Source organism: Lycium barbarum, chromosome 12, assembly GCF_019175385.1.
Source record: "Lycium barbarum isolate Lr01 chromosome 12, ASM1917538v2, whole genome shotgun sequence".
NCBI lineage: Eukaryota > Viridiplantae > Streptophyta > Magnoliopsida > Solanales > Solanaceae > Lycium > Lycium barbarum.
Window position 1 is genome coordinate 83,820,716 of NC_083348.1, and position 21,424 is coordinate 83,842,139.

The following is a 21,424-nucleotide window of genomic DNA, read 5'->3' on the forward strand; positions in this document are numbered from 1 at the left end:
TCAAAATCTATCAAAATTTTTTGGCCAATTCTTCAAAACATGCTCCCAAAATCTATAGCCAAATGAGAGCTTAGTCTTGTCAGTTTTAAGGTGTGTTTTGCTAACTAGTTAATGATAGTTTATGTAAGAAACTCTTACACCTAAAAGTTCAGGGACTAAAAAAAGTGATGCTTGAAGTGTGTTTTTGACATTTATCTCGATTCACTCAGATTATCAAATCATTTTTGTGATTGAGACCTATATTCAATGAAAACTAGAAAGTATGCACACTAATTCGCCTCCATCCTAATATGTTTATAGTAAACTTATTAACTTCTACCAAATGCTTCCATTTCATAGTTACCATATCACATAGAAACTCGTTTGTGATTATCAACTAAGCCAACTTTTTTATACGCACAGTTTGAAAATTGAAACGTTTACTTAGAGATACAAAATTAAGGCCCTAATATAATTACCCTATTTAACGAAAGATTTTCATTTCTTTTCTTTTGTATCTATCTTTTCTTCTCACAAACCCTAGCCGCAATTGTTCCACCGCCAGACTGCCACCATGTACCGCTATAACCACCATTAGAAAACAACATAACCATCACTTGTCACCATAAACATTACAAAAATACTTCTTGTAAAAAATAAAAATAAAAAAAGAAGGGGGGACGAGGAGGAAGAAAAGGAACAACAATAAACTTACACTTCAACATTGGATCTATTTCACTCTGAAAGCTCTGGTATGATGGATCAATCAACGATGTTAAATGTATTCTATACGTTGTTTTTAATCTATGTTATATATCATGTATATGTCATTGTATTTTCAATAATACAATAAGACATACAGTGTCATAAACCTGACATACACTAAATGTACATTCCGCATACGTCATATATACACTCATTCCACACTGGTAACATACACATCTAAATACAACAAACATAAAAAAATTCACCATCAAACCAACCATACCCATTACAAAGAATAGGACTAGGGGTGGCAAAATCAGCCCATAAAATCATAACCCACCCAATCCGTTTAGGTTTGGACGGGTTAATGACTCGCTTATTTTATTAACTCAGCCAATTGTGATCCATTTAATTTAGCTCGTTTGAAAACTGGGCTGATAAGCAGCCCAGATTGAACCACGAGAAACTTCGTCTAAATATTTTTTAAAAGATAATTTTTATTTGATATGTTATATATAGCCATAGTGTAAGAAAAAAAATTATTAGGTACTCCAATAAATTATAAGAAAACAAAAAATTTAAAACTTAGTAATAATTGGGCGGGTCGGGTTGTGACTCAAATTTTAGTGATTTTTTTGCGCGGAATGTCCTTCAAAGGCACTGGTCTTTAATTTTTACCCCTCAAATTATTGGTCTTAATTTTTGGCCTTTGCCTAAAAACACATGGGTTCCGGGTTCGAACTTCCGCTTAGTCAAAAATTTTAAAAAAATTCGCAAGACAGAGTTTTGAATTCTTAAGGTAGAGTTTGAACCTTATAAGGCAGAGTTTGGGCAAAAGTGCGCCTTAAGGCCTAACTTTTGAGGCCAAAAATTAAAGACCAGTGCCTTTGAAGGACAATCGTGCAAATGACCCATTTTTAGTCCATTTCACCTAACCTGTTTTAGCCCAAGTAACTTTTGGGAAAGTCATTAATCCATTTATTTATTAACTAGCCCATTTGGACATGCCAATTTCAGCCCAACCCACTCAGTTGACACCCTAACTATAAAACCATCATCATTTTCACCATAACAATACAAAGAATATTTCTTCACAAAAGAAAGAAGAAGAATTTCATTGGCACATTTTTTTTGCAGTGAATCGAATTTTGTCTGTGATGAAGTTTATGGGAGCAAAAAAACATTTTTTTGCACGGATTGCCCTTCTTTTGGGGTGGTCTTTAAATTTTGCCCCTCATATTTGTGGTCTTTAAATTTTGCCCTTCACTTGGATACATGAGGTTCTGGGTTTGAACCCCAGCTCAGACATAAAATAAAAAATAATTTTGCAAGGAAAGGCTGGGGGAGTGTATGCCGGATCCGGCATAAAGTCCTTAAAGAAAAACTAAAGTTATGCCGGAGGGGGCATAACTTTTCCTCAAGGCATAGTTTAGTTATGCCTTATGGAGCAAAACTTTTCCTTAAGGAACTATGCCTTATGGGGCAGACTTTTAATTAAGGCATAACCAAAAGTATGCCCCATAAGGCAGAACTTTTTCTTAAGGTATAGACTTTGCCTTATAAGGCAAACTTTAGTTATGTCTTAAGGAAAAATTCCGCCTTATGTGGCATACTATAAAAGTTTGCCCATTAAAAGTATGCCCCCACCGGCATAAACTTGTGAAGGAATTACCAAAGTTATGCCGGACCCGGCATACTTATGCCAAGTCTGCCCATAAGGCATAAGTATGCCGGGTCCGGCATAAGTTTGGTAATTTCTTAACAAGTTTATGCCGGTGTGGGCATACTTTTAATGGGCAAACTTTTATGCCGGACCCGGCATAAACTTGTGAAGAAATTACCAAAGTTATACCGGACCCGAGATGGCCGAAGGGTACAGTTAGGTTGGTTTCCCTTTATAAATAGGACCGAAAAATCGATTATCCGTGTAAAATTCTCTTGAAATTTCTCTCTTTCATTAAATGTTAGGCCATTACAATCAGAACATTTCAATGATGAAGACAATACTAGGCCCAATATAATGGAGCCCACTTAAACAAATTCCGAAGCCTCACAAATCAGATTAGTCACCCAAAAAGAGAAGATTCTTCAAGCAAAGATGTGAAACAAAAGATTTCAATTCAAGATAAACCTGAAAGTACCAAAAACCCAGAAAGTCCAACTTTAAATAGAAATAAAAAAGAAAAAGAAAAAGAAAAAGAAAATAAAAATTTAAAAAGAGAAACAAAAGTGCCTATCAATCAATGAAACACACACATACAAATTTCCATGTGATCTCATTGTCAAAAAATAAGAAAAAAAAAGACTCAAAACTCAAAAGTGTTTGTTTTAAAACAAACAACAAAGGCAACAAAAGAAAGAAAAGTATTACTACATGTACATGTAATAACATAACGTGTTTTGGGAAATTCGTTTTTAAAAAAACAAAAAAATTTGGGAGAAAAAATTAAAAATTATAGAATTTACACACCTAAAGAACATGGAATTTGGAACCAACAAGAGGGACTTGTTCTACTATACTGTTCCTTTTTATCCAACAATTTCTTCCTCTTTAACCTTAACCTCCCTTCTGTATTGGGTGTATTCTCTTTTCTATTTCTATATATTCTTATTATTATTTACCTCACCTTTTTTTTTAGATTTTTTTCCTCTTATTCTTATTCATCCTTCATTCATGTGTTCTTGGTTATCACGGGAAGAATATATAGTTACCTATCTATAAAGGGGTTGTTTTTTTAGGGTTTTCTTGAAGAAAAGATCTGAAAAATGGATGGTGGGTCTGATGGAGAAGGCCAAAAGAATGTTAATCAGAGTTCATCTGAAGGACCCAAGAAGCCAAAAAGGCAGATGAAGACACCTTTTCAATTGGAAACCCTAGAAAGAGTTTATGCTAGTATGTCTTCTTTATATTCACTTTTGGACTTGATGTTGTTGTTCTTTTTTGTTTTCTTGATCTGGGGTTTGTTTGAATCGTTTGTAGATGTGGAAATTTGGGAGATTTAGGTGTGTTATGATGTTCATAGGTGTTTATGTACTCTGTATAATGAGGTTGGAGGGTGATTTTGTTGTGTAAGATGTGTATTTTCTTTGAGTTGTACCTACTCTGCATGTTTATGTAGGAGGAAACAACTGGAATGGGGGAAATTTTGGTTTTGTTTTGTGGATTCTATCATTCCCATGTTTGAACCTATGGTTCTTCAATAGTGTATGTTTTCTTGATCTGGGGTTGTTTGAAATGCTTGTAGATGTGGAAATTTGGGAAATTTTAGGTGTATTATGCTGTTCATAGGTGTTTATGTACTATGTATAATGAGATTAGTAGGTGATTTTGTTGTGTAAGATGAGTAATTTCTTTGTGTAGTGTCTACTTTGCAGATTTATGCAGTAGGAAACAACTGGGATGAGGATGCTGTGCTAGATCTTTAGTAGATGGGTTAAATTTTGGGTCTTTCTGTGGATTCTATCATTCCCATGTTTGAACTTATATTGTTCTTTAGTAGTGTGTTAATATTAGTTTGTGTTTTGTACTTCTGTCTTTTGATTTTGCTCTGTGTGTTGGGATTAATGTTTCTGTGGGTTATGCAATTCTTGTGTAATGTTTTTCTACTTTGCTTATATGTGTTTGAATGCTGTCATAGACTTAGAGATCCGATGGACAAATTTTTTGTCTTTGTAAAAGGTTCTGCTATTCCCATGCATGGACTGATGTGAACCTTGAGTTATTGAATTTATTATGTGTTTGTGTTTTTGTACTCGTGATATTTGATTCATCAATTCTCTTTTGTTTTGCTTTCTGATTTATGCAGTGGAGACGTATCCATCTGAGGCCACTCGTGCTGAGCTATCAGAAAAATTAGGTCTAACGGACCGGCAATTACAGATGTGGTTTTGTCACAGGAGGTTAAAGGACAAAAACACATCAGGGGGGACAGAAAAGAAGCCACGCGCTAGTGGGACAGGCGGTAAGAGAAATTTGATGGAGTCACCTGGAAAGGATTTAATGGTTGCTGAGGCTGCTAGTGATCGTGGCTCAGGATCAGCTTCGAGGTCAGGATCAGGGTCAGAGTCAAGTCGGTTTGATAATGGGGATGATATGCCAACACTGCCTATAAGATATTATGAATCACCTAGGAGGGCAATGGAGCGCAGAGTGATAGCTTGTATAGAGGCACAATTAGGAGAGCCTTTACGTGAGGATGGTCCCATTCTTGGGGTCGAGTTTGATGAGCTGCCACCTGGTGCATTTGGGACACCTATCGGTAAATCAACCTACTCATGTTATTAGAGATCTTATAATATAAAATGTGTGTATGATGTTTGCCCTCTAAATCTGGATATTTGTGTTGAAATGAAAGAATTTAACAATTTATTTTGTCCTTGATGTTCCCATCTTTCCCTATCCTTGTAGGTGTAGTTTATGATGTTATCTCCGTATGCTTTTGAATGCATATTTATCTTCTTAAATATGATTATATTTGAAACAGAGCTTTAGTTCTGTGGCATAAAGTTCAGTGTCATATAAGTCCAAACGTGATTTGATTATCTTTTGAGGCGTGAGATTATTTTCAAATAAAACACTGGATCATTGAATGCCTTATGTTATTGTTTGTTACTTTCTTCCCCAATTTTATGAGATTATAGCAGCATATATGGCTGTAAGTTGGTTCTTTGGAGTGCTTTTCGCCTCCTATTGGTTCGCCTTTGGGAGGGAGAGCAGTAATAACTTGATGTGAATGATAGAAGTAATGAATATCCTTGGCTGTATGTGAATATCAAATGAGATCAAGATAATTCTGTATTTATCAAAACACTGCTTTGTGAGATGCTGCCCTGAAGTATGCCTCACTAATCTGGAAACATGACCGAGGATTCTACTTCCCTGCAGTCATGTTACTTCACAGACTGCCGTTTTAACAGCGTAGAGTTTTCAAGCTCACTAGTATCCGTAGGACCGCAGGAGCCTCTTTTTTCTAATGTGTTATCTGCTATCGACACGTGGACTTCCAATATTTTGTTCAGACCTTTTCATTTTGGATAAAAAACAATTCTTTTTGATTGTTTTTTGACTTATTTTGTCTTTTATTTGTCATTTATGGCACAGATACGGCGGAACGTCGGGACCATTACAGGCACTCTTATGACAGCAAATTGTATGGACCATATGATGCTAAAGTTAATGTTGGTTCAGCTCTCTCTCTTTCTCCGGTATGTATAAAGAGATCAGTCTCTTGCTCTTTCACATTGCAAACAGCCTTTGAGTGGTTATAGCCTTATAGGACTTGGTAATATTTTGGATCCTTTCTGTCTTCTCGAGGAGCTACTCTCATCTGCTATGCTCCACTGGATGTTCATAGACCCTCTGTTTGGTCACTTTGCAAGTCATTTATTTCTTTTCATGCTCCTAGCTTAGAATAATTGCGTGGCTTATTTTCTATCGTGATTTAGCCCCGGCAATCTATAAGTTTTTGATGGGATATTATTATATGTCTGTTGGTGAAGCCTTTGTATAACAGACTGATATTTTCACTGTCAATTTGTGTGATTCCTGCAATACCGCTAGCATTCGTGGTTTTTAGTTATCTAGGAGGTAGTGTAAAAGGTGCCTCAGGATTCACTAGTTTTGGAATGGTAAAACTTGAAAGTGAGACTAATTAGCATGTCAATTTGATAGTGAAGCTTACCTCTACTTGATCTTCAGGTTCTGACAAGTGGTCATCGTGAACCTGCTGAGCCCAAGATTGTATCTGATAAATATGGGCATATTGCAGCTCCTCACCTTTATGATTCGCCTGTTGATGGCCCTTCTAAAAACGCGCCAATTATGCAAGGGAATGGACATTTTGTTAGGGAATATGGCGTTGAAGGTCAAAACATCAGTACAATGTCTCAACAGAGCAGGGAGGGACGTTTTCCATCCCCTCTGCAGGATAATGACTTCGTCCCCAGTAATGAGGACATCTTGCAATTGGATCGGAAGCGCAAGGTAACTTGAAGCTTCAGAAGTCTTATCTTTTTCTGGCCATAGAAGCACCTGCTTTCCCCCAGTCTGTTTTCTTCTCGTTGCTTTTCACAGTAGGCTTTATTTTTGGTTTCTTGCAGATTGAAGAAGCTAGAGGAAGGGAAGTTCAAGCCAATGAAAAACGGATCCGGAAAGAACTTGAGAAACAAGATCTTCTACGACGGAAAGTAAGCAATATTTTACATTTCTGGATGTGTAGCTTCTGGATCTTCTTTCAAAAGTGTAAACATTGGAAAACTATTTTTCTTGTTTTTACAACTGACATTTTAATATTTGCTTGTAAGAGGGAAGAACAAATGAAAAAGGAAATGGAGAGGCAGGATCGTGAAAGAAGAAAGGAAGAACTAAGGCTGATGCGTGAACAGCAGAGGAAGGAGGAGCGATTTCAGCGAGAGGAAAAGCGTGAAATGGAGAGGAGGGAGAGGTTTTTGCAGAAGGAGCTCTTGAGGGTAGGCATTCGGAATGAGAATTTTGTTTTTTCCCCTGCTTTCATTTTTTTTTTCTTCAAAATCTGCTAATTGAATTTTCCTCGTACTATTGGTTTTGTAATCTCTAGGTGGAGAGGAAGAAGCAAAAAGAAGAGCTACGGAAAGAGAGGGATGCTGCAAAACAGAAGGCTGCTATGGAGAGGGCAATGGCACGCAAAATTACTAAAGAATCAATGGAGCTGATTGAGGATGAGCGCTTGGAACTTATGGAGCTGACTGCTTCTAGCAAAGGGTTACCATCAATTACGTCTCTTAATTATGACACTTTGCAGAACCTTGAGTCATTTCGAGGTAGGAGTTTGTTAACCTGACTGTCGCAATGAAACTTAAATCTGCATGCATGTTCTAGTTTAATGCTTTAGTTCCAGATTAGTTAGTAACAAATGTTGGAACCTCTCGGAAACAGCCTCCCTGTCTTCCGAGATAGGGGTATGGTCTGCGTACACTTTACCCTCCTCAGACCTCACATTGTGGGATTTCACTGGGTATGTTGTTGTTGTAAATGTTGGAACCTCATTTTCGTTGCATCTGGTATCCCTTACGAAAAGCATGTTATATGGCAGTGCTTGCAGGAAAGCCACTGATTACCTGCAATTCTTGGTACAAGTTTTATATGTAATCCAGCCCGAAGTAGAAAATTATACATGTTATTCATTCTTTTCTGTTCTCTCTGCCTTATTTAAGCTGCTTATCTGCAAAGGTGATGAAGTTTTTGGTTTGATGCTGAAGTATGTCTTATGTGATCCAGAATCTCTGTGTGAATTTCCTCCCAAGTCTGTCCAATTGAAAAAGCCATTTTCCATCCAACCCTGGATTGCTTCAGATGACAATGTTGGGAATCTTCTTATGGTATGCTGCTTAATCATTTAAATGGCTCATTTTAATTTGTTTATATTGCAAGTTGATTGATGTTTCTCTTATCCTTCCATTTATCAAGTAATTCCTGTTTTTGCTTCAATTTTGATGATTATCTATTTATCTAAGCCGCAGGTCTATCCTATTAGTTTATCTGTACTTCATTGTTGGTTGGCGAAAGGATTTTAAATCACTTATCATTACACGCCTATTTATATTTCAGATTGGAATAGGCAAAGTATGGGGGAGAAACTTCTCTTTTCTTCTGGGTTATATTGAGTCAAAAGTTGATGTTTTTTGTCAGTTTATCATAGGAATTTCTTTCATTCGCAAGTTTCAAGTTTATCTTACATCTTTTTTTAAGATTGACATACTTAAACATCATTATTAAGGGTATTTTGAAATCGTACAAGCAAACTGGTAATGTCATGTGCCCCGTCTCACTAGTAATGATTTTGGCATGTGGATTAAAAAACTTAATGTGATTATTAAATTGAATGGTGGAGGAAATGTTAATACTTGAAAGGATGTTATGCATTAAGTTATAAATGATGTAGAGTATTTGGTTTATATTAGTTTGACTTTACGAGGGAGTGAAATTTAGAATTTAAAGAAACTGGTCAGTATTTTTGGGCAGAACAAAGTGGAAAATAGGTCATCATTTCTTGGATGGGTGGATGCTAATTGGTGTGAACTAAAATGGTAGTCACCAAACTCAGGAAGGATAATAGAACACGGGAAAAACAGTTGAAGTACATATTAGACGTTCTAAACCAAGTTCTGTACGTTTTTATATTGATTTTGCTCTTTTATTGTTGAGTCAGGTCTCTTTAGTGCCTTTAATAAACATCAAAGCTTCTTATTTTTACAGGCTTGGAGATTCTGCTTAAATTTTGCGGATATTCTGGGGCTTTGGCCTTTCACTCTTGATGAATTTATTCAAGCTTTCCATGACTATGTGAGTACCTTTGGTTAAAGTTAATTGTGGAAATGACTTTTTCTGCTTGTTCTGGGCTTTCAAGTTTTCCTATCTTTTTAAGAAAGGCTGGATGAGGGCTGATTTCCATAGTTTTTGGTTTCTCTTTTCAGGATTCCAGATTGCTGGCTGAGATACATATTGCTCTTCTGAAACTGGTTATAAAAGATATTGAAGATGTTGCTCGAACTCCTTCTGGTGGGCCTGGGACAAATCAGTATAATGCTGTCAATCCTGAAGGTGGACATCCTCAAATAGTTGAAGGGGTAATCACTGCTGTGCATACTAACTCTTTAGGCGGTAAATGTACTCTCTTGTGGGATGATCAAAGCTGACCAGTTTGTGAACTTCATTGACAGGCATATCTTTGGGGTTTTGACATACGCAATTGGCAGAAGCACTTAAATCCTCTGACGTGGCCTGAAGTACTGCGTCAATTTGCGCTCTCTGCTGGATTTGGACCTCCATTGAAGAAAAAGAGAGAACGCGCTTGTTTGAATGATTCTGATGAGGTGCTACATCTTCTGTCCTTATTTTCATCTTAGCAATATATCGTGGATTCTATTTTTTCCTGTGGCTTAAGATCTAATATTTGGTAGTAATCTAAGTAATGTGATATGGTTTACTGCGGATGGAGATATGGTGAACTTCTTATTGGTTATTTTGAAGTTAGTCAAAGCTTATTGAGATGTATAATGCAAAAACTCACTTAGTTCTTTTTTCTTTTATGTTTCCAAATTTAACTTCACTAGAAATTAAAGTAACAATCTGCGATTATGCTAAAGGGAACACTCTAACCGTGTTTGAGCTGTTTTTCGTAATTGCTCTCTGCTATAACCATAGGACGGACAGTAGCTGCATTTGGATGTATACCTTCTTCCGTCATTAGGTTGGGTGAGCAGGGTACCTGGTAGGATAGTCGATGCGAGTGTAAGTTGGCTCAAACACCACTATTACAAAGAAAATGTTGGTATACATGTGGCTATGTAGGTCTGCTAAGTGAAATTTTGGTACAAAATTGGATGACAGTGGGAAAGTCAATCTGCTACTGATGGATTATCATCGAAATTAGCTTCCTAGCCATAAAATATTTCACTTTTTAATCCATCATCCCTAGCCATTTGCTCTCCAAACTTATCTCAATTAGCTAATATTGTGGATTAGTAAGCTTTACTTTTTTTTTTTTTTTTGGGATAAAGCTGGAAGCTTTACCTTTTGGACCTATGTGCTGTGGTTTTTAAATGGAACGGCATGGTCAGAGTGGATTCATATAGTCGACCCTAAGTTGCTTGGAATTGAGGCTTAATTGTTGTTTTTTTGTGAGATGCTGGTTTACTGTTAAATGGTTATCCTCGAATGCTATCCTGCCTGCATCCACTCTTCGACTTTCTACATCAAATAGATGGTGCGCTATGTCTAATTATGGTGATGTTTCCCTGTTACGCAGACTAAAGATTGCGAAGACATTGTGTCCACTCTGCGAAGTGGTTCAGCAGCTGTAAATGCTGTTGCAATTATGCAAGAGAAAGGATTTATGTCGCAGCGCAAATCCAGGCATCGGTTGACACCAGGGACTGTGAAATTTGCTGCTTATCATGTTCTCGCTCTCGAGGGAGACAAGGGCTTGAATGTTCTAGATATTGCGGAAAGGATTCAAGTAACTGTTCTCGCTGTGAACCTTTTCAATTATGGTTCGATGTGTTTGAAGATTTTTCTTGTTAATTCTTCTCTATGCTTTGTTTTCCAGAAATCTGGGTTACGTGACCTTTCAACAAGCAAGACTCCAGAAGCCTCTATATCTGTTGCTTTGTCAAGGGATCCAATACTTTTTGAAAGAATTGCTCCTTCAACGTACAATGTTCGACTTGCTTTCAGGAAAGATCCTGCTGATGCGGATGCAATTATTTCAGCAGCCAAGGAGAAAATACAAAGATATGCTAATGGATTTCTCTCTGGACAAAATGCTGAAGATGAAGAAAGAGATGATGATTCTGAAGGTGAAGGTGATGTTGCTGAAGGTCCAGAGGTCGATGACTTGGGTACTCCGTATGGTGTAAACAAGAATAGAGAGCAATGCAGAGTACTTGATGCCTGCTTGGTGAATGGAAAAAGTAAGACCTCTGATGAGGTTGCACAACAAATTGGAGTTGATGTTGTTGGTAAGGACATAGTTTTAACTACTGATGTATTTTTATCCTTTATTTGGCCCTTTTTTAAATTAGAAAGCACAGCATAGTAGTAGTTGTTGGAAACACTATTTTTCATTATCTGTTGATGCTCTCTTATAGGTATTGAGGGAAGTAACCCTAGCCAAGAATGTTCAGAAATTGACGAGAGCAAAGCAGGTGAGCCATGGGTTCAAGGACTCACAGAAGGTGAATACTCTGACCTATGTGTTGAGGAGCGTCTAAGTGCTCTTGTTGCCTTGATTGGCATAGCAAATGAAGGGAATTCTATCCGTGCAATTCTTGAGGTAATATATCTGGTAAATTTTTCATTATTGGCCATTACTGTCTCTTTCAGCTATCTAACAAAGATGGGTTTTGCAGGATCGTCTGGATGCAGCAAATGCTTTGAAAAAACAGATGTGGGCTGAATCCCAGTTGGATAAAAGAAGATTGAAGGAGGAGACGATCAATAAATTTAATGATTGTTCCTTCAATGCTGTGGTTGAGGGTAGCCAAAGCCCATTGGGATTTCCAAACAATAAAAATCAAGGAACATCAGCAACCACGCTGGTTAAGGATGAACCTGCTGTTATCGTAGACAATCTTCAGAACCACTTTGAAAGCATTCCTGCTGAAAAGAGTTCAGCTGCACAAGAAACCTTTGTGGGTCAATTCGCCGTACCAAGTGGGAATACGGCAGAAAGGTCACGCATGCAGTTAAAGTCTTTCATTGGCCACAAAGCAGAGGAGATGTATGTGTACAGGTCCTTGCCTTTAGGTCAAGACCGCAGACGTAATCGCTACTGGCTATTTGTTGCCTCTGGTTCTAGCCAAGATCCTGGTTCTGGCAGGATATTTTTTGAATCACCTCAAGGCTGCTGGAGACTTATCGACACTGAAGAGGTATGCTCCTTTCGTTCTTTTTCAGAATGCACTTCGCTGTTAGTAAATCGTTAAGTTTAGTAGGCTGAATATATGTTTTACGTAAGGGAAGGTGTTTGCACTATTTTGGTTACAAAAGGGTGGCCAGCCAGGTGCACTAAGCTCCTGCTATGTGTGGGGTCCGAGGATGGGCCTGACCGGATGGCTCTATTGTATATGCCGCCTTACCTTGCATTTCTGCAAAGAGTTTTTCTATATTTAGGTGTAAGAAATGGCAAGTTATGACTGAAGAAGAGATAAACAATGAACAATGAGATGACTAAGAGCAGCCCGGTGCACTAAGCTCCCGCTATGCGCGGGGTCCGGGGAAGGGCTAGACCACAAGGGTCTATTGTACGCAGCCTTACAATGAGATGACAAAGAAATGAAGAACCAGATGATCTGTAGTTTACATGTCTGGTAATACTCAACAAGTGCTGTGGACATTGTTGCTTTTCACTAAAGGAAGTTATTGGGGTTAGGGAAACACCCTATCTGTAGTTATATAGATCTTGGCAAGATTTAGTCCGTCCTAAATATACCAGATCTAGCTATGACCTGTTATCTACTAATCCTTTATTTTACCTGCAGGCATTTGATTGTCTTTTGGCTTCTCTGGATACTCGAGGGATCAGGGAATCACATTTGCATATTATGTTGCAAAAGATTGAGGGTCCTTTCAAGGAACGTGTGCGGCAAACCAAATGTAGAAGAGAATCTTCTGCAGCTAGTTCAAGCCCAGCCTCTGGTGCAACTGCAGACAGTCCTAGCAGTACCATATATGGAATGAGTTCCGATAGCTGGGAAACATCTTCGTCTTTTAAAATTGACCTCGGGAGGAATGACGAAGAGAAAAAGAATGCCTTCAAGAGATACCAAGGTTTCCAGATCTGGATGTGGAAAGAATGTCTCAGCTCATCAATCTTATGTGCCATGCGGTATGGGAAGAAAAGGTGCTTGCCGCTTTTGGGAATTTGTGGCCACTACTTAGATTCTTATCTTTCAGGGGAGGGCGTTTGTCCTTCTTGTAACAAAATGAGTTGCAAAGTTGAAATGAACGCCAAGTTCGCTGAGCAGGCAATGGATTCTATGGACAATCTGAACATTGATTACGATAATTTGGTGAAGGTTTCAAATGCTTGTCCTCTAAGAGTCAGATTGATGAAGGCCGTATTAAGTTTCCTTGAGGTGAGATTCTTTGAGATATATGTTTGTCTTTCTTATGTCGGGACAGACATGAACATCAAGTACATATGAGGCACAACCTGTTGACAGCTTTTAGTTTCTTTAACTGTGATGTTTCTTTAACCCTGATGTTTAGTATTAACTTTTTGCTTTGGAATTCTCAGGTTTATGTGCCATACGAGGCACTTCAATCATCTTGGACAGAAGACTGTAGAAAGACGTGGGGCACGAAGCTGCAAAACTCGTCGTCTCCTGAGGATCTTCTTCAGGTTTATCTCACTCTCTTTGACTCATTTTATCTGGCATTATTATTGGGGAATCTTTACTTACGAGTTTTAAAATGATTCTTAGATTTGTTTAATTATAAACAAATATGATTTCTAGTTCTTTTTATATAATTCCAAAATTTTCGAATTTCTGAAAAGGGTGAAGATTCTTTTTCTCATGACAACTACAAAGAAGTTTGAGGAATCCATGTTACGAGTTTACTATGAAAATTTGCTTTGGGACTCATCCATACCCTGTCATTAATCATTAATATTTGGACAGTGATTATATTTTTGTGAATTCATTTCATGAGTCAGTCTGATTTAGGCTTAACGGATTGAAGTGTCTTGTCAAGCTACGATTTATTTTACGGTGTTGAGCTGAGTGAAATAAAATATATGCTACTCTTATTTATATGATAACTGACAAGATTTCTTCCCTAGCGAGCTCTCTTTCGTATATTCGTTGGGGGAAAAGAGGGGAAAGAGTAGAATATAAGCAAAGGTTATGCCTCATCTGGGAATTGGTTTGCTCCTGCCGTGGTCGTTCTCAAACCAGTTATTTGTGTTGATGATGCTGTGATCATCTGAAGAACTGTACTTTGCCAGAAAGCATGGCAAATTCAGATAGTTTGGCTGATTTGATAGCTGTTCCTGAACCTGTTCCTATACACCCTCTCAAAATTCAGAAGCTGCAAGAAGAATTTGTTTTTGATCATGTGGATTTTTTTGCAGATTCTGACTCAGTTAGAGGGCGTCATCAAGCGTGATTACTTGTCTGCCGACTATGAGACTGCAGAAGAATTGATGGGTCTATGTGCTTTATCAAGAAAGGGTGCTTGTGAATCTACTTGCCCTGAATCTGTACCACAACTTCCGTGGATACCTCAGACCACCCCTGCAGTGGCTCTCAGACTTTTGGAGCTTGATGCCTCCATATCCTATGATCCTCAGCAGAAAACTGAGGTTGAGTTAAAAAATAAAGTAGACCGCCTTCCAGTTGAGTTGTCTTCCCTTATAATTCAAGTAATTGTGTTATTAATTATGTTGAGTTTTACTATTTATCCATGTTTGTACTGCATGATACTGTCTTTGTGGATTTATTTGGTGAAAGAAAATTTGTCAGCATGTATTTTTTCTGTCCACTGGCTAATCGCCTTGAGGACTGCAGATAATACTTGCCACTATAAAATAGATGCCATTTCTTTTTGGCTAATGATGCTTTTCTGAATTATCTTGTTAACTTATTTTTTCTTGCATACAGAAGCCATCTTTGGGGTATGCTTCTTTGAAAGTTCTGCAAAAGGTAGAACCAACAGAAATGGATCATGATGGACCGTTGAGAGGAGAAAACTGGGATTATGTCAGCAATTTGCCTAGCAGCTCAAGAAGTAGGCAAGTTGTTCGTGGGCGAGGAGGCGGTCGTCCGCGTGGAAGGTTGCAGAAAGGAACTGCTAGCAAACCACCAGAATCTGGCAGGGCTGTTGTAAGACCTAGTGAGACGTTAACTCAAGTTCTTATTAAGCAGGGGGAAAAGCATGGTCAGAGACATGTACGAGGTCGCCGAACTGTCAGGAAGAGGAGAATAGAGAAGAAAGTTGTTGAAGAGATTCAACCAGATTATTTGGGTGACAGAAGCAGCCGACTAAGTCTTGTAGTATCACCTAGAAAGCATGAGAGGGAAGAGTTTGGCATGAATATGGAAGGGATAGAAGCCACAAATGATAATAGTAGTAATAGTATGGAAGTTGCTGAATCTGATGACAGTGCTCCCGAAAATACGTACGAGTTTAACAGGAGTGATTTAATGGAAATGTCAGATGAGGATCATGTTGTTTCTGCTGGTGATGGCATTGAAGATGACAGTGACGATGACGATGAGGAGCCTGATAATGATAACGATGATAGATACAGAAGCCAGGGCCAAAATCTGGATGATAGATACAGAAGCCAAGGCCAAAATCTGGAAAGATACGATAACATGGACGATGGCGACTCAGATAGGGATGGGGGTGTCAATGAGGAGCAAGAATCGGACTCTTCAGAGTCTGAAGATTATAGTGATTGAGGTTGCCAAGGTTTTCGGGGGGCTTGACAATCGCAATATAGCTCTGATGGTTGATCGCCGGGAGCACAAAGGTCTGGCGACATCACATTCTTTTTTTTTTGGTTTTTGTTTTTGGGAGAAGCTTTGGTATTCTTTTGAGATGAAGCCCGAGAGCTGGCTTGTCTTTTGTGTATAGCCTTAAAGGAGCAGGTTTTGGTAACATTTTATCATCATAGCATATGTTAGAATAGTATAAAACTGGTTAGTCCCGGGTTCCAATACCGTCGTGCAATTGTGTAATGGGGTTGGTGATCAAAACAGCTATGTCAAATTTCACAGTTGCACGTTTCTGATAATTTTAGTTTTATGTTAATGATTAGCGGCTCATCGTTTACTTCAGTGTCTGAAGATAGTATGAACATGAACCACCACTTAGCTGTAATTGATAACCTGTTAGCCAATATCTTTTGCTTCATTGTGATTTGTTAGCGCCAAAAGAGCTCCAACCTATACCAATTTGTTCTTCTCTGCTACTTTGTTGTCACGTGATTTCAAATAATAGATCCCTTTATTAATGTTAGAATTCCCTTTGTCATGCAGAATTTAATAAAACTTACATTCTCAGATCTTGCAATTCCTAATCACCATTTGCAATCAACCATTAGGTTTTTTCTCCCAAGTTTTAGATAGACAATTGCAGATCACTTACTCAGGGACACTTTCTCGCCCTCCTTTATACAGTTAAATCCTTTAGATAGAGAATTGCAACGATGCCTATGCTTGTTCATCGTGCCCTTAAGCCAGACAACTTCAAACTCACGAGATAGCATTAAGGTCGTTTAGTAGGAGGGATAAGTTATCCCATATAGACGGGATTGGGTGGGATAAGATAACTTATTCCACCCTCAAATTACTTATCTCACCTTTTATTCTATATAGATAAAATTGGGTAGGATAACAAAAGAGTTGTCCCACCAACTAAACATGGGATACTTCTAACTGTATTCACTTATGACTTCCCTGTTACAGTATTGAGCTGGTATGACTTAACTAATTAAATTTAGCGGGTAAGTGTTAAAATGTTGAAAAATACTTTCAGCAGAATGTCGGAGGTTTAGTTAAACTAAGAGTAATTATAAGCTTAAAACCATCAGCTATTAATGAACTTACAACTTTTAACTGATTTAAAGAGAGGAGAGAAACGGTACACGAAATTGTCTTGTTTTCGTTTTCTCTTAGCACCTGCTATAGTTAACCTATCTACATACCTACAAGAATCATTTTCACAATTATACAAGGTTGTGCTCCAGACAAATAATCCAACTAGCTCCGCTAAGTACACAATGAGTTTAAAAGAGAACTCTTCAAAAGTTTAAAATGCCAATCCTAGATTATATTCACATTATTCATTTATTGTCTCAAAACTCACAATATGTAGCTAAATATAGAAAGACTACAAGGGAACCAATTATCCCCAGATAGAAAGAAAGGAGGAAAAAAAAAAAATCAAGGACAAAAGCGAAACATAGACTGACACTAACTATGGGTGCTTATCAACTATTTGGCCTAGGAAGCAAGTAATTTCTTAATTCCGGTCTTCTGTTCTGCTGTTAACCTTGTAGGAAACTTGATATTGAACTTGATCCTCAGGTTCCCTCTCCTTGAAGGCTCTTTGGGTATTGGCATTCCTTCCCTTGGGACAACCTCTTCATAGTTTGGATGAATTACATTGTCGATAGGAATAGTCAGTTTTCTTCCATCCAGCGTCGTTAGATGGACTGTGTAGCCTGTTAATGCTTCAGCAAGTGAGATTCTCTGATTGATCACAAGGTCATTTCCATCCCTTGTAAACACACTGTGTGGTTTCTCGTCAATTATGAACACGAGATCTGCAGCGACGGCGTTTGGCTCTTCATTTCCTTTTTCTGGGAATGTAATCTTTGTTCCCTTTTTCCAGCCCGGTTTGATGTCAATGGTCAAAATTTCTTCTACTGGTAAAGTCTTCCTGCACACGAAAACCAGTTGTCAGATAATGAATTCAGAATGGTATACAGCAAACAGAAAGCAACTTGAGCCTCCATAACTAACAAAGTTCGCTTTAAAATGAACTATAAAGTGCCATGACTCAACACATCAATGATCTGCTGTGCCAACAGAAAGATCAACGCTTTTAAGCTGCTAGTACTTCTATCCAACTTATTCCTTCATAATACACTTACTATTGACATTGAAGCATAATTTGGAAGTAAAAACTTCATCTGATGTCTATCATGGCATACTGCTTAACCAAATATTAAGCACAAACACTTTAAGAACACATCAATAAGCCAATAATCACTACAAAAAGGTGCAGCAAGGTCAGGAATTATGATAAAGTTCAAACTGCAACAGTAGCAACTTTATGTAATTCGATGAGACAAACAAAGCGGGACATTACTTTGATCTTTTGCATGTTTCCACAGCAGTGAAAAAGTTATAGCCACAAGCACCATTTTGGTCCATGAAAAACATGTATGTTCAGAAAAGTCACCCTATCCTACTTATTCTTTTATGATAAACTTGATATTGACATTGAAGCATAATTTGGAATTAAAAACTTCATCCGATACCTATAATCCCATCCGCCTTAGCCACAAATTCAACACAAGTACTAAAAGAATATAACATTAACTACAAAAGTATGCAACAAATACGAGTCCCAGATGAACATTGGTCAATAATTAGATTGCTCTCCTCAGTGAAAAATCATATGAGAGAAAACAGGGATCATCAAAATAAGAATGTTACAACGTGAAGGACCCATTCATGGAAGTGCAATGAATTCAGCATATACTAATTCACAAGTTGACCAAGCAGGGAACATAATTATTGAACTAACGGAAAGTATAAACATGAGTACATAACAATACAAGCCAAATAATCTGAAAAATTGATTAGGTTACTTACCCACTCGCATCAGCTATCTCCCTAGAGATTTTCATCTTCTTGGTTGTCCCCTTATAAAGTTCTTCTAGACTACAAGGCAATGTTCGTTCGATCGGTGGCGCCTTCCGTGGGCCTCTACTCATTGGTCTGCCTTCACCAAATGAACTAAAAATATCATCCCCAAACATTGAACTAGAAAACCTCGTACCTCTCATCCCACTACCACCACCTCCCATACCCCCACCTCCCATTCCCCCACCACCAAATGGGCTCGAAAATCCGAAAAATTCTGCAAAGATATCATCGGCATTTCTTGGATTGAATCTAAATACATTTGGTCCTTCCCCTGTCTGGAAAAATGTAGCCCCACCAGGTCCACCAGTAGCATCTGGTGGTGGCACTTGACCTTTAAGGCCTTCTTCCCCATACTGATCATAAATTGCCCTTTTCTGTGAATCGCTCAAGACCTGCATGACAATTTCAAGTTAAATCAAATTAGACACATAATCATAATTCCAAATTTAAAATACAATCTTGAATAAATCATAAAAATACAATCTTGAAAAGGTAATTGAGACCTGAATCTGGTTTAACATAAACAAATTAGCAAAGTATTGAAAAACAAATAAGAATATAACGAATGAAAAAAAAAAAAAAAACTAGCAGTAGTTAATACAATTAACCACAAATTTAGTAGCTTTGTTCAATAATCAGAATGAAGAAAAATAAGCAAGAAATATATATGACACCTTGTCTTATAGTTTACCACATTAAAAAAGAAAATCCAAAGTGATCCACTAGGTTGAGAACAATCTTGAATAATTTTTTTAATTTTATTTTGATAACTGAAAATCCTGAAGGGCAGCTGACGCACGATTCGAAACTAGTAATAATGGGAACAATATTCAATAAGTCTTATTCTTGAATAGGTAATTGAGCCTCAATTCTAGTTTTACATGATGAATCACCTACTCCATGTTAGCAAATAAGATAAACAAATTCCAAGAACCAAAGTATTGGAAAACAAAAAAGAAGATACAAATGAAAAAACTAAATATAGTGAACTATATTCAATAATAAGAATGAATCAAGAATTATTAATGTATTTACCTCATAGGCTTCAGAAATCTGTTTGAATTTAGCCTCAGCTTCTTTCTTGTTATTGGGGTTCTTATCAGGATGCCATTTCATAGCCAATTTCCTATAAGCTTTCTTCAAATCATCATCTTTAGCATTCTTATCAACCTGCAATATCTTATAGTAATCTACACCCATCTCCTAACTTGTTAGGTTAATCTATATGTAAAAAAAAAAAGGTTGTTGTGTTGTTTTGTGTAAATAGAAGGATTGAAGTGTTTGTGTTTGGGTATTTGCTTGTTGAATGGTTTTCAGGGGTAGTGTTATAATTATTTATTAAGAGAAGGAGAGAGATGAGTCTGGAAAATAGAGGGTAGTAGAAGCGGGAATAATGTAGAACTTTCCAGATTTCAGTTGAGAATTAAAGCCCACCAGTTGTTTTGACGTGGAAACTAATTCGCTATTTTCAGAAAGACATTTTAACCGTATTTATTACTACTGATACTGATGATGATACTTTACAGTTCTTTAGGCGTTACATGAATTAAAGCGTTGGAATCAAATATGATAATTATCCAATGTACCTTCGATCCAAAATAATTGAGGTTTTAGCATTTAAAAGTTGATCCAAAAAATCAAGAGAGTTTTTAGTCTTTTTTTCAAATTTGCCCTTGATATATTTTTATATCGCCATAATAATTATATCAACCTAAAAAGATAAGACAATCATAATTAAGGGTAAATGTATTTTTTCATCATATTGATATGAGTGCAACTTATAGTAGTACTTTTTATATAATCTTTTAATATTTAAAATTTTATTTTATTTTAAAATATTGAGTTAATTTAATCCAATTTAACTTCAAAAATTAGTCAAATTTTATCCAATTTAATTTTAAAAATTAGTCAAATTAACTTTCGAGAAATCAAAAGTGTCACAAATAGATGAATTTTACACTAATTAATACCCTCTCGAATTTGTTATAGTTAAAGGATTTTCCTTCTAATTAGACAAAAAATTAACAATTGACAGCATTGTGAAAATCATCTCAAAAGATACAATGATCTCATGTTGAGATACCGTCAAATGATGTTGTGTAATGAATGAGTTGCTCTTGCCTTAATCAGAGGTCTCAGTTCCTAGGTATGAAAAAATCATTGTTAGGGAGCGTTTTCTCCAGAAATGAGCCATACGCAGCGTCAATTCGGATATAATCTGCTTCCGATGCGGGTACCATAAAAGAATCTTATCATTGAAATGAACTTTGTTGGGCACGTGTTTTATGAGTAAGGTAAACCTATACAAAAACATAAAAAGGGTTTAAAAAAAAGGACCCAATTTCACGAAATGGCAAGGTACGTCGTAGTAAGTGAAGAATGAAAGCTCCCGACAAAAAGAAAAAGAAAAAAATTCCCACAATGGAGTAGGGCAGTTCATCAGAATGAATCATTTGGAAAAACTTTAATTTGTAAAATTATGTTAAACTGATAAGAAATTGTATATATAAAACAACGAATATCTTGTCTTGTATTTATTTTTAGTTTCAATGAACATGCAAACGAAATTTCTCTAAAAAAATACGGCAAAGCACCTTATTCTTCCATATCCGTAGTAGTTTTTTGAGCTTAGCATGGATTTACTTAAATTATTTAATGTAATTTATTGTTTCTCGCATAAACAAAATACATTACTGATTACTTTTCTCTTGAAAGTGTCTCAATCACGTGAAGTCAATCGGCTAGTGTATTCCTCAAGAACCCTTGCATCACTACTGCTCATCTACATACAAAAGCATCACTTTTTGGCAACACT

The 21,424-nt window shown here is 37.1% G+C and overlaps 2 protein-coding genes across 2 annotated transcripts; one reads left to right on the plus strand and one right to left on the minus strand.

The window, feature by feature from the left end:
* Window positions 1-2,768: 2,768 nt before the first annotated feature.
* LOC132622321 (homeobox-DDT domain protein RLT1) lies at window positions 2,769-15,982 on the plus strand. The gene is made up of 19 exons (XM_060336910.1): window positions 2,769-3,577; window positions 4,491-4,943; window positions 5,786-5,889; window positions 6,383-6,667; window positions 6,784-6,870; window positions 6,988-7,152; window positions 7,260-7,482; window positions 7,940-8,040; window positions 8,918-9,004; window positions 9,136-9,288; window positions 9,382-9,534; window positions 10,470-10,679; window positions 10,770-11,181; window positions 11,311-11,495; window positions 11,572-12,093; window positions 12,703-13,299; window positions 13,461-13,565; window positions 14,298-14,561; window positions 14,827-15,982. Exons 1-19 carry the CDS (start codon window positions 3,451-3,453, stop codon window positions 15,628-15,630), a joined length of 5,037 nt encoding a protein of 1,678 aa, XP_060192893.1. The 5' UTR covers window positions 2,769-3,450; the 3' UTR covers window positions 15,631-15,982.
* Window positions 15,983-16,980: 998 nt separating this feature from the next.
* On the minus strand, window positions 16,981-19,935 carry LOC132622078 (uncharacterized). Its single transcript, XM_060336605.1, has 3 exons — window positions 19,645-19,935; window positions 18,556-19,001; window positions 16,981-17,614 (listed from the first exon to the last, which is right to left on the minus strand). Exons 1-3 carry the CDS (start codon window positions 19,807-19,809, stop codon window positions 17,176-17,178), a joined length of 1,050 nt encoding a protein of 349 aa, XP_060192588.1. The 5' UTR covers window positions 19,810-19,935; the 3' UTR covers window positions 16,981-17,175.
* Window positions 19,936-21,424: the final 1,489 nt, after the last annotated feature.